The sequence below is a fragment of the Botrytis cinerea genome, chromosome 11 (genome assembly GCF_000143535.2).
Source record: "Botrytis cinerea B05.10 chromosome 11, complete sequence".
In the NCBI taxonomy this organism is placed as follows: Eukaryota; Fungi; Ascomycota; class Leotiomycetes; order Helotiales; family Sclerotiniaceae; genus Botrytis; species Botrytis cinerea.
Genome location: NC_037320.1, coordinates 1,193,712 through 1,206,965, shown reverse-complemented (window position 1 = coordinate 1,206,965; position 13,254 = coordinate 1,193,712). Strand labels below are relative to the sequence as shown.

At 42.5% G+C, this 13,254-nt stretch overlaps 4 protein-coding genes across 5 annotated transcripts; 2 read left to right on the top strand and 2 right to left on the bottom strand.

Moving 5' to 3' along the window:
* Positions 1 to 5,750: 5,750 nt before the first annotated feature.
* On the bottom strand, positions 5,751 to 8,834 carry Bclsc1. 2 transcript variants are annotated; one of them, XM_024695957.1, is made up of 8 exons: positions 8,472 to 8,834; positions 8,410 to 8,417; positions 8,235 to 8,348; positions 8,041 to 8,184; positions 7,829 to 7,994; positions 7,562 to 7,778; positions 6,368 to 7,517; positions 5,751 to 6,272 (listed from the first exon to the last, which is right to left on the bottom strand). In XM_024695957.1, the coding sequence occupies exons 1-8, from the start codon at positions 8,644 to 8,646 to the stop codon at positions 6,180 to 6,182; spliced, it is 2,067 nt and encodes a 688-aa protein (XP_024551759.1). In that variant the 5' UTR covers positions 8,647 to 8,834; the 3' UTR covers positions 5,751 to 6,179. The 2 variants fall into 2 exon arrangements, with proteins under 2 accessions (XP_024551759.1, XP_024551760.1); XM_024695958.1 differs by having other exon boundaries at positions 8,235 to 8,417.
* Positions 8,835 to 9,433: 599 nt separating this feature from the next.
* On the top strand, positions 9,434 to 10,585 carry BCIN_11g03440 (hypothetical protein). Its single transcript, XM_001556820.2, has 2 exons — positions 9,434 to 9,690; positions 9,758 to 10,585. Exons 1-2 carry the CDS (start codon positions 9,672 to 9,674, stop codon positions 10,300 to 10,302), a joined length of 564 nt encoding a protein of 187 aa, XP_001556870.1. The 5' UTR covers positions 9,434 to 9,671; the 3' UTR covers positions 10,303 to 10,585.
* A 235-nt stretch (positions 10,586 to 10,820) lies between these two features.
* On the bottom strand, positions 10,821 to 11,845 carry Bcsmt3. Its single transcript, XM_024695956.1, has 3 exons — positions 11,758 to 11,845; positions 11,395 to 11,690; positions 10,821 to 11,286 (listed from the first exon to the last, which is right to left on the bottom strand). Exons 2-3 carry the CDS (start codon positions 11,623 to 11,625, stop codon positions 11,227 to 11,229), a joined length of 291 nt encoding a protein of 96 aa, XP_024551758.1. The 5' UTR covers positions 11,626 to 11,690; positions 11,758 to 11,845; the 3' UTR covers positions 10,821 to 11,226.
* Positions 11,846 to 12,086: 241 nt separating this feature from the next.
* On the top strand, positions 12,087 to 13,064 carry Bccmc4. Its single transcript, XM_024695955.1, has 4 exons — positions 12,087 to 12,255; positions 12,331 to 12,378; positions 12,446 to 12,458; positions 12,518 to 13,064. The coding sequence occupies exons 1-4, from the start codon at positions 12,253 to 12,255 to the stop codon at positions 12,694 to 12,696; spliced, it is 243 nt and encodes an 80-aa protein (XP_024551757.1). The 5' UTR covers positions 12,087 to 12,252; the 3' UTR covers positions 12,697 to 13,064.
* Positions 13,065 to 13,254: the final 190 nt, after the last annotated feature.

Here is a 13,254-nt window from a genome sequence, read left to right as displayed (position 1 = left end):
ATTGTCGGATCTCTGAATCGGGCTCGAATTCAAGCAAGCTTCCAAGTTGGTTAAAATCTGCAAGAGATCTAAGACCACCCATCCCGCATCTCAATACCAACTAGCACTTCCGCATCTACCCATTTACGCGCCGAAGCTATGGCGGAATTGGTTCTGCGATGCGAAGTATATCTTCATGTGACGGAAAAAGCAAAGTAACGGATGGATCTATTGATTTTGTGCCTTTTAATAGCATTGCCATTGCGTCCGTACGTCTACCGGCGTATTTGATCCAACACCCTCTCCTTTTGACCCCAGTATCCAACTCGACACCAAGCTCCAACGTGATAATCTCTCCCGTTGTAGCGGGGCTTATCTGGACGGAGTACATACTTGCAGTTTGCGATATCGATAAGAAAATGCAAGATGTATCAAGTTAATTAATTAATCCCTTGCCCCGCTGGTTCCGACGATATTCCAACATTCCAACATGCCAACCCTCCAACCCTCCAACCCTCCAATATTCTAATGTTCAATCCAAATTCCAATCATCGGAGAATTTTTCTTGCCAATATTCTTTAAATTCTTGGCCCAGCATCAAAGCACAATCACATATATCATAGGCAACACACACTTCCTTCCCAGGCTTGCCCATATGTGGATTTGAGCTACCTATTGCGGCAATTCTTGAGAATGAAGATGTTCGATAGTGGAACAAGGAACGAGGGACTTCTACATTCACAGCTCCTCACTTCACAGACTCTCATATCCCTCCTCCTGATCCACACCTAATAACCCATTGTCTCTCAAATCTCCATTGCCGTGCATGCAGATTACCATGTTCCTCAACCCAAGCATGCAAGCTCCCATAGTCATGGGAACAAAAATATTCCGACACAGTATCCATATTCCAAGGAGGGTCAAATCGGCCATATTGCCGAGAGTGATGCCATTACCGAGATGCTATGGAGATCTTTCTATTCAAGTAATACATATTCCCGCACTTATACTACTAGTGATCCTTCACCGTTTGTTTCGTGGCAGATCATCGGAAAGGACTCATCTCACTATCATGGATGTCATGTTTGATTGTCATGATCTGATCCACTATTTGACTGACATGACATGATAACCATATATCAATCGTATGGGGTATCGAAAAGAGCAAGGCTCTTTTTTCTTCCTTTTGAAACTTTGGATATTAACTTCATGGGGTTGTATGCGACGGCTGACGAATGTGAATTGGGAGTCGTGAGTCGTGAGTCGTGATGAAGAATTTTCATCCTTCGGCAGAATTCAACGGGAATTTCAAAGACATAGTTCCACCACGTGTAGGAGCTTTTGGGACGAGGTGCACTTCTTGTCTTTTCTTGCAGTTAATGGTGAAAGTTGGGGGCTCTTTAAGATGAAGGGCTTCAAATTTCAAATGCCCGAGAGCTGAAGATCTGGAAAGGGCCAACGTCACTGGCGGCTTGGCTACATCTTTACACATTTACACATTTGCACATGACGTATGATTATTTCTTGGATGAATTTGAAGTTCTCTAGATCATAATGTCTATACGAAAAGCCTTGGAACTAGACGCTCTTAATTGCTCAGACGTGAAGACGGCTTGGCTATATGTCTTACTTCCTGAAGAGACTTGCACATTTGCGAGCAGAATCAGATGGATTCCTCTCAAAGTTGAGCCAGTATTCAAATTTCAAGGTCTGCTGTATAGAATACCATCACGAGGGAAATGGATTCACAGTCATCCGAACCAATAGCAGCTCCTTAGTATTTGAAGATTACTATGAATAATTCAAGTACCCAGTACAGTTCTTGAAATTCAAATGAATTGTGCAAGTTCATCGGACGTTTGGAACTTTCAACCAAACTCAAAACTATCATGTCAAAAAATCTCATTACGCAGAATGACTCAATGGTTACAGTTCTAGCACACTTCCATAAATCACAATGGTGCCACCAACGTTGCGAAAAGCTCGATTCTCATTCAAACAACAATCATCAGCAACATCAGTACCTTTTCGGCACTTGTTAAATCCAAAAACAACAAGCTTTATTCCACAACAAACAAAATCCAGTTGGCTCAGTGGTGGCGCACTTGGTTTTCACATCCTCTCAAACAGGATCACTGCTTCACAGCCGAAGACTTTGTTTGCTGGTAAATCAGTTGGCCTGGTTTCAATCAAATCGTGCGGCGCTCTCCCGAACAGGACTAAAAAATTTATTTTTTTGCATTTATTGATAATTTCTCTTGCGTTCCATTTAGCGCGATGAAAATTTATTGCATCTGGCTGGGTATGGTATGGAAGAGTGGCCAGTCGATATGTAAAAAGTGAACTTGATTGGCGCTTGATTAAATGGAGTAAAGGTGGCAGTGAATCAAAAGTGGTGAATCATCAGAAAGACTTGTTAGGATTCATCTCCATTTCGCAACTTATTCTTGTAACAGAAATACGTTATTGGCAATGTAGCTTCTGAATAATAGACAGGAAATGCGGGCTTATCCTATTGAGAACGGGTGATGAAGAGTTCATATAGCATTGAGAGCAAAAGCAGCATGCATACATACATTTGATTTATGCTTCTCTACCACATAACGCAATTCACTGTTCTGATTAACGGTAGGTTTGAGAACTAATCCCCAAGATGGATGGGAACTCCATAGCTACTCATGAATTAAATCAGGCTAGAAAGTATTGATAGTTGATATCCTTGAACGGGAAGAAATTGTGGTGAGTTTTCTTCTACAGTTAAAATTTGGATCAGTCCTGAAATGCGCGGGTATGGAATTAATCGCCCGTAAGTTTTCTGTCAGAAATTCCTTGCATTGTTGTTAGGATGGGGGTTCTATTGCGTGTCGATTTGCGTTGAAATAACAACAAGAGGGCAAAACACTTCTAGGACAATAAATAGTAATGTTCTGTTGTTAGCAAAAATCTGTTATCATCATCTCATAATTTGACTCACTATCCCCTGTTTCGGTTACTCACAAACCTCTCTGACACCACTCTGCTCACAATCTGAGAAGCGTAACAAAATATCCTAATGTTTCTGCTTGAATAAATAACAATAAATATTACACATACCTAGAGCCTACAATCGGATCGCCCTTGTCTGCTCATTTGCATCGATTATCTTTCCCAGGCTGTCATGGTTGGAGATATGTCTTTTATAAAGGGATACTAGATATTGAGGGTGCTATTCAATTCACTCACCTAATGAATATCTCTATCCACTACTAGGGCCCGCAAAAATCCCACTCAATTAGGATACTGCATTAAAGGCAGTGTTGCAAATGACTGAAAAGCCGTGGGACTTGCTTATTTCGACCTACTACTTCTCTCGTGTTCTTAAATTATACCGTCCCGAAAAATATGTCGTTCTGGCCTGCAGTTAGTTACTAATGTGAATGCAGGGGCGATGTGGAAGGAATACTTTTGTTTTCACACTTCGTTGATATGTCTAGTCTAGCGACAACGCTCAAGACTCTAGATGGTCAACAAGATACTCATATACTTGATGGCTCTGTATAATAAAGAGCTACCTGTCTAAGCAAACCCCAATATCACCCAGGGCCAAAGTGTGACGCAATAATGACCTAATTATTGCAAAGTCTTCGCTTCTTCATTAATGCTGAAGCTCAGTTCCGTTGTAATGACTTCAATTTAAGTAGATACTTTTTATTCGAAAATTGAGAGCTCTGCGTGAGGGGAAACTTGGAATCAGAAGATAGATTCACTCACATGGGGTGAAAATAATGATGTGCTAATATCAACCTAATTCCCGCAACTCCTAAGTCAGTTAGTCTCCTTCGTCTTTCTTAATGTGTGTGTAAATAATCCGCGTAGAGCCAGAAGGGAGGAGGTACTTCTCACACACAGAATTTTTGCGCGAGCTCCAGACAAGAACCAGATATTTGGATTTCGAGTGGATCCCATTGTTCTTGCACAGACTAGATACCGAAGCAAGGTTATATGGATAGATATAAATTATTAAATCTCCAAAGTTTGACAACTAGCAGGAACACTTTCTGTCTATGCAAAACATCAGATGATAGCAGTAATAGATGATCATTTCACAGCTCTTAGTATAGTTAGTTACGCAATCGAAGATTCGAATAGACTACCTAGGCGATATGATTAAAATTGCCCTATATATGGTTGACTTCTGGAGAAGAATATCTCGTCAATTCTGCAGGAGCATGATTTCGAGCAAGGAGAAGATTTCATGCTTGGTATGGTATAGTCTAAGTCTAATGATGACGTACGATTCTCTGCTTTTATAATATGTACAGAAATAGTTGAGTTGGAAGGGGGGGGGGGGTGGAATGGGGAATATCCGTGAATGAAAATGTGCACGCTTTTTAAATCTAATGCTTGACTTGCTATAGGAATGTTTTATCTTGTGACATGTATAGACTCTATGTACAGCGACTTGCAATCAATATCACATCCGGGGGCATTGCGATTGGAAAGCATTGTGCAATTGCTCACAAACTTTTGAGATGAGCGCGAAGTTTTGGAGGCGTTCAGGAAATTTCAAAAAAATGGATTGAGAGAACGAATACTCCCGCTGATGTGGGATATTGGATCACACTTTTCAACGAAGCGTACATACGTTACCCATTGCCGCATCTTCGGTTGAACAACTCGGAGGAATTCATTTCTGCAATCGTCTGATATATAGTAGTATGTATAGCATTAAAAACTCTTAGTAAGTTAGCTGATGCATGTTTTAGTAATGTCAACATAAGCCCAACAACATTATGCATGTGGTTGAGATCAAGATAGAATGATATTACTGATACTACTGGAGATTTTTGTTTGAGGAGGCATCAGATGGTACCGATGACACTGTGCTCAACGTCTAATGGGCAATAATGATGTAATTGATATCTTTCCTCGGATGAATTTATGTCACATTAATTTCTCATTTTTTTGATGCTTTTTGGATTGGTCATCTGTTTAATCATTGGACTTTAGATATTTACACACGATTCAATCTCAAATATATATATATATATATATATGTAGATATCATTTACATTTTGTAAACTGACGACACGCGCACCATGCATGTATGCAATTACCTAGACAGACCCCTGAATCATCATCTATACGAGAGTCGAAAGCATCCTTCTCGGCATACAGACGTCTGAGTTTTGAGTCCGAAAGGGGCTTGGGACTTTCAGCTCAAGCGCACCAGGTGTATGAATTTCGTTGCCGAGTTCCGAATACCAGTACTACTTGTTCGTGGTCACATTGTAGTGGCAATTCATACTCAGATAAGACAACATCCCCAACACACTCAAATGGTTTAGAAAAAGAACTCAAGTAGCTATTCGAGCCATTGGATTGAAAAATAAAAGTCTTGACAGTTTTTCTTCCCCAAATATTGAGGAGGAAAACTTAAACTTCATGGGTCTACCGGATGTTGATATAACAACTTGCGAAACGGAAATTGTTCTCCTTTTCATTGATAAAGGTATATTCATTCGAGGGCTGGATTGAAGTTTTGTGAAAGCCAGACGTCGAAAAGTTCCCATTCGATCTGAAGTAAAAGAATTTGGATTGTGTTCGCGTATTGAAGCTAGGAATATTCTAGCAGAGTATTGACTAAAGATATCGAGGCAAATCATCATGCGACCAGGTCGAGTTTCAGCGTGTGGAACTTGGTTGTTGACGCTGAGTAGATCTTGGCTTTCTTCATGGGAAAGAAGTGATAACTGCAAGCCGTTAGATCCAAAAGCAGATCGCACATCGATTGAAGGACCTTCAATGTATTCCCTAGTTTGCTGGTTGTACTGTAAACTTTGAGGTGTATAATTTGATGGAATAAGTGAACTATATTGACTATGAAGATCTCCGGATCCGCTCGAATGGGCCGGCAGCCAACTGAAGCAGTCTTGATGGGTGCAAAAAGCCCTTGGAGAAGTTGCTAATAGACCAAGATTTTAGTGTTCGTGAAACGCCGTCCATAAACACAAAGTTTGGTCTGAAGTACGCCTAAGAATTTCTTGCTGGAGTCGAAGAAATGCATTTTCGGAGAACTATCATTCATGCAAACGTTCCTAAATTCTTGGCAGATTTCGTCACCTTCGAATCTCTTCAGAAGTGTTTCTATTCTGCAGATGAAGCACTAAAAAGCCGAAGACATTTTGATAAATATATACCACTTAATCTAAAAAGTAGTATCAAGCTCTACTGGAGTTCGCTAATTCTATTACCTTGGCCGCCGCTTCATCAAAGTCATCATATGCATATAGTGGCAATCCACTTTCAGCAATCTAGAATTTTAAAAGAAAAGTCAGTAAACACAAACAGTCCTCAAAACATCTCAAACCGATAGATTGACCAAACTCGCAAGAAAGAGATAACTTACAATCCTCTGCCCCTCCTTCTCATTCGTTCCTCTAATTCTAACAACCACCGGCACCTTAACTCCCAACTCCTTAAAAGCCAAAAGTATCCCCTCGGCAATCATATCTCCTAAAGTCAAACCCCCAAAAATATTGACAAAAACCACCTTCACCCTCCCATCTCTCAATATCACCTCAAAGCTCTTCTTCACCGTTTCTGCCGTCGCTTTCCCCCCCGTATCCAAAAAATTGGCAGCTTTACCCCCTGCATCTGCTAACGCATCTACAGTATTCATGGCCAATCCTGCACCATTGACCAATGTCCCAATATTACCATCACCGGCAAGCTTAATGTATACTATGCCGTCTTTTTCGGCATCTTTTTCGGCAGGATCTTGAATATCCGCGCGAGGGAGAGAATGGATCTCTGCTTGACGATTCGAACTTTTAAAGGCGGCATCGTCAAAACCGAAACGTGCATTCACAACCACCATTCTCTGGTGAGCTTCTAATTTGGTTGCCTTTTGACTTTTTACGACGCATTCGAGGAGAAATGCTTCTTTTTCTTTGAAGAGTTCATACAAGTCGGAAACGAGTGATTTCAACAACCTGCTTTGAGGTTTTAATCCCAGATAAGAGCTGCACTTACTGAGTACATTAGACATTCTGGTTGCATCGTATGAGAATGGAAGCTTTATTGATTTCGTAGGAGGCTCGTTCTCTTTACCCTGCTCCTGTATTATTAAACATGGGCATCGATTACTTCGATCAATGCCAACAGTCAGGTGGTAAGTGTTTCCAGCTGGGCTTCTAATGATTTTCTTTTCGTCGAGTAATTTAAACGCATCTCCCTCTTTGAGATATAAAGTTCTTCTTTGCGTCATGTCCATCTGTGAAATCCTAGGTGTTGGTCGGATCCTCATTGTGTGTATACCTCGTTTTTGAGAAAGACTACCTGTAGCCACACCATTACTCGATCGGCCGGAGCTCTCTAATAGTGTCTTCATAGCAGTACCAAATTTGGCTGGATGGTTGACCATAGTGACTCCTACATTTTCGAAAGCTTTGATTTTCGTCAACGCATCAGGCTCTCCTGGTAAAGTGAAAGCCCCAGCATGACCCATGACTTTACCAGGAGCTGCATGAACACCAGCTACTAGTGCCGTAATAGGCCTATGAAAGGTTAGTATAACTCAAAAGGCCTGCAGGAAACGTACTTGGGATTTGGGGAGCGTTTTTTATATTCCTTGATCCAATCTGCAGCCTCAAGTTCTGCTTCACCACCAATTTCACCAATAATGATGATTCCATCAGTATCGTCATCATGTTCAAAAATCTTCAAAGCATCCACAAAATTAGTGCCAGCCAATACATCACCACCCATTCCAATGCACAGACTCTGACCAAGTCCAGCCCTAGTCGTTGATGCAACAGCTATTAACATTAGTATTATTCAAGACCGTCTGCTTCACCTACTATCTTACCTTCATAACTTAAAGTTCCTGATTTAGCGACAATGCCTATACGACCTGGTGTGAAGCAAGAAAGGGGTTGGAAACCAATTCGACATTTTCCAATCGCTGAAATGATCCCTGGAGCATTGGCACCAACCAATCGACTTTTTGATTGAGTGTCCAGTATATTATGTATCTTGAAACTATCAGCTCTGTTTTATTGCAAATTCATAGAATCATACCCTTAACATATCATGAATAGGGATGTGTTCAGCAACAGCAACAATCAGAGGAACTTCTGCTTCAATGGCTTCTTCAATTGCGCCTGGTGCTTGATGAGCTGCTACATATATTCCAGTTGCATCTGGTTTAAGTTGTTCCATTGCCTATTTTAGGTCGTTAGCATGATTGAATTTCATAACTGTGATGTACTTGCCTCCTTTACAGTGGGCAGAACTGGTAATCCCAAATGCTCGCCGCTCTTTCCCGGTGTCACACCACCAACTATGTTAGTTCCCCATTCTATTGATTCTCTTGCATTGGCTGTGGCCTTAATCGAATATGAAGATCAGCATGGGAATCATAAATGATTCTAAACTTTGGGATGTCACCTGTCTCCCTGTAGCGGGTCAGTCATGATACGTATTCGAAAACAGACAATTGCACATCGTACCCGTGAATCCCTGAAAGATAACTCTAGTATGACTTCCAATCTTCAAATTCTTGATTGTTTCTCCATATCTATCCTCGTGCGTATGTTTACCATCCTCCCTACGTACAAAATGCTTCAAAGTTCTCGTGCTGGAGTGCCCAAATCTACCCCGCGTGAGAGCTTTTGAACGGATCATTTTATGTGTCCGGAGGTGAAAAGAAAATACCAAGGATGTACAGCACAAAACGGACAAACTGCTAGACACAAAAGAATCATAGAAGAACCTCGCCGTCGTAACGTTCAATATAGATGCTCACGAAGGAATGGAAAGATTTACCTCAAAGCTTATATATATAAACCTCGAACCTCGGAAACGTCCTCTTCGGCGAAGAAACCGCAGGCCGAAGTTGAGTGCCTCAAAATACGTATTATTTTGGTGGTGTGCACGTCATTATCTCCGGCAGCTTTTTTCTTCCCCGAAGAGACGTCCACCGGGAATAAACGGCCGATGAGCTAAGGTCAAACCCAGTCTTCACGTGTGTGTGGGGAAAGCAAACTACGTAGCAGGTACGTACAGAGTGCGCACGATCTCTTGCATTGAAAAGGTCTTGGGAATTCTGGACCTCCACTAGCACGGCACTCCTCCACCCTCTTTTCCGCTTCCCAACCTCGCACACCAAAAGACGGGGAGAAACGATGCACAACTCGTTCCACACAATAGAACCCAAGGGAGATTCCCGCTCCCGTCACCCAATATGTATCTACTCGGTGTCTCGAGTCGTCCGTTCGTCCATCCAAGCAATAATTAATTGGGAGCTAGAGACGAGCTAGAGAGCTTCCGACCAATCCACGATGCGGAGAAATCGTTTTGGGTTAGCCGTGGATGTCCCGAGCTTCAGAATGCGCTACGCGACTCTACGAGGGAGGGATGGCTTGAGTTACTATTAGGAAGCTACTACGTACATCCCAATTCGTACTTTGTTGACGCACATGATACTTATTTAATATCTGCATCTACCGTACCATACAACGTCTTGCATCTGTTTTATAACTCGAGATCACACTGTCAAGAAACACAGAAGTGGTGGTGGATTGTTTGCGATCCGCACACGACACTACCTGCTCTGGACCATTGAACGCATTTTAATTCTATTCTTCTACCTACTCTGGAACATCGAGCAAGCACAAATTCATCATCATCACTCCACTTCAATCGCAGCCATGACAGTTGAACCAAAAGGTATATTAATTTCTCGATCCACTTTCCACTTTCCCCTCACGAACCCCGCAGCTGACCCCTCTCCCAGACCTCTCCAGCACCCTCAGCAACCTCACCATCAAACCCACCTCCAAAGCCAAAAAACCCACAACCCTCGCCGATTCCTGGGAAGACGACGCCTCCTCGGGCTCCGACACCGAAACCGAAACCGACACGGCTCAGCCCTCATCAACAGAAAACCCACTATCCCCCACCTCCTCTTCATTCCCGTCCGCACCACCACCTACCCCTATTTCTCCCCCTCCACCCAACGAACACTTTCCGCCTCCTCCATCTTCCTCTTCCTCTTCTGCACAAGAATTCGAGAATCCATATGGCTACCCGGGCCCGTCATCCTCCTCTCCCAACTCTGCGCGGGGCCCAGAACGCAGACAGGAAAAAACTGACGCGGTAGCTCGACGACTCATAGCAGGTGCATTAGGTGTTCGCGCACCGAAGAAAACTGAGGAACAGAGGGAATATGAACGGGTACAAAAGGAAAAGGAGATGAAGAGGAGGAAGGAAGAGAGAGAGGAGGAAGAAAGGAGGAGGGAAGAGGCAGAGAAAATAAAGAAAGGCGTGTGGGATGATTAGTTTGGTTCATTGGGAAATGCACGAGAGAAGTACGGAGGAGAATGATAGAAGAAGGGCTGGGGGATAAGACGGCTCTGATTTGGGAGTTATAAGCACGAAATATAGAGCTTAGAAGTAAGAGGTGGATTATGCACACATATCTTACCCCCTCAGGCAATCTACGCCGAGGTGCAACATCCATCGAATGTGTGCATATATAGATGCATAAGTCACGTCTACAGAGCAGCGAGGCCATGTTAATTTAGGCCACCAGTTTTGTAACAACCAAGAATTATATTCTTCATTAAGATAGAAGTCCACACTAGATACTCATATTGAGTATTTGGGGTTGATTGTAGGACAACTTCTGCACAAAGTTACAATGTAATGAGAGACTAACTTATAAATGAAGGCAGAGAAAAAGACTTCACAGTGTATGCACTTTCAATGTAACAGCAGAACCTATGTTAGAAACACAGCAAACAAATATCACAACACAACCAAAGTGCACACACACCAGACGAGACACTGAAAGATCCTGACCCAATTTGAGAACATCTTTATTTTCTTCCACCCAAGGAAAACAAGCATCTAAATTCTGTCTTTCGTGGCTGCAGCCAGAAAATATGCCCTGAAGTATGAAGAAACACTGTTGACGCCTCCCTAGAACACGCCAATACCGCGATGTAAAACTGACGAGTCGTCCCCCAAACACAAGGAAAAAGTAGCCCAGATCAGAAGATTGTTTTCGCTTTGCAAGATGTTAAATGTTAACTGCCAACGCAACGATGCACATTCTTCTCTTCCAGTCTGAGCTATCAGTCATCTCCAACCAGAGCTATCCTAAGTCCTGGAACCATTTCGCCCCTCCCCATCATGCGCATGCCGAGTTGTTATGGTATCGTATCGTCGTGTAGTGGAATGGATGAGAAAGAAAGGGATGGCTTATTGGCCACCAATTTGCTCTTGATGGACTTCAAGGGTGTCACCATCTTGCATATCCAACTGAGGTAGAATGCGTTAGTTAAAAGTGATGTGACACGGCGACACAGAAATATCCCTCGATGAAGACGAAACCAGATCTTTCACCAAATATAATAATAAAATACATACCTTATCTGGACTATCTGTAGCTTGAACACGGCTGCCGTCGAAGAGGAAGCGAACGGAGTTTGGTGCTTTGCCTTGTCTTTCGCAGAAAGCATCCATCAACTTCTTCAACTGAGTGGAACGCTTGATCTTGAAGAAGACTTCATTATTGTTGTCGGTAACCTTGATGTTCAAGTGCTCGGAAACAGGTTCTATGGGTTCCGCGCCACCTGGACTGCGCTCGTTGTCGGACATTATGATTTTGAAGTTCGGAAAATAGGTAGATGAAATTCGTGGGGTGGGTGTTTCTGAATTCGATGCTGTAGAAGGTAGTGAATTGATTAGTTTGTGAAATAAGTAGGATTATGATTTAACATGTGAACTTACAATGCAGGAGTAGATTTGAATTTAGGAAATCGACCTACTTTTATTAGTAGTGTCCGTAAAGATTATCAGTCGTGTCGGGTTGAAGATCAAGAGGAAGTCGAGTGGTAAGGAATTATGAGGAAGTCAAATTCACGCTTGTGGCTGATGACGCTAGGCTTTAGTACCACAGAAGGGAAAGAGGAGTGGTGTGGGTGGAGGGTTCTGATTGGTGTGCTGTGGCTTGCTGGAGTCTGTGTAGTGACTGACGGTCGTCTTTCAGCCGGATATAAAAAGATGCTTGAGGAACCAAAGAATGAATGAACAAGAATTCACAGTAACTTCAGACTTCCGACTTCCATCTGGCATTGAACACCTTTTCAAAAGGCATCGATTGCACCCGTCGCATTGGGGATCAAAGGCCACTGCAGTATCGAGGTATCCAGGCTGTCACAGTTACATACATTCATTCAAAAGGAAAATATCTGGAGGTTCATTTGCTGCGAACCCAGGTTGAATATGGTGATGCCTTTTTCTTCCCTCACGCCAGATTGCTTTTTCTGAAATTCATTGATACTAACGATTATGGACTTTTAGCCACTCAAAAATGACATAGCTACAGAGCAACCTTGCCATTCTAAAGCTGTATGTTACATCCACCAATTGATATTGGCTTTTGCAAATAGCTGGCTGACAATACTGAACTGGATAGTGTGCTATCCAAGGTCAGCGCCATCTTTCTCTCACAGCTATTTGGGAAGCCAACTGATGATTTCCATGTTAGATTGTCTGGCAAAGAATAATTACAGTGAAGAGAAGTGTAGATCACAGGTCGATGCACTGTATGATTGCTGCAATGCATTCTATGAGAAGAATGGTGATGATGCAACGAGTGTCTCCTGTCCCAAGGCACATTTGCTACGGTTGAAGATGAAGCAGAGATCAGAAGAGAGGCAGGCATGAAGATGTGTGCGCGCCCTAGATACGAAATGGCCATGAAGGCTTTTGATATCCTTTCATTGATCCCTCACGTCTCATAGTATACACTCATACATAGTACACACTCATGGTACACTCCCATAACATACTCTCGTAGTATGCCACCATAGATAGATATACAACATAGAGCACCGGCATCACAAATCACTTTCTTCAACACTTTGATATTACAGCCGAGTCTCTTACGAAAAGATGTAACTCTCCAAATTTACTGCCATCCTTCACACCTCCGAAAAGGTCAGGTAACGGAAACAGGAAGAGTCTTTAATATGGCCGATCATGAGCGCGCAAAGAGATCCCAATGGACCTAACCAAACATTGAAGGCTTGATTCGAGACTCTAATTAGAAGGGCGGTAAAAACATTGTAAAGAGAAAATGTCCAAATTTGCAAGCAAGAAATCTCTTAAATAGAAGATTTCCTTAGCGTCAAATTGCACATCGCGCTAAACTTTGCCTAGTACTCAAGAGTCAAGATTGCAGCTAAAAATTAATAATCCCTGACATTTCAGGACGCGACCAAA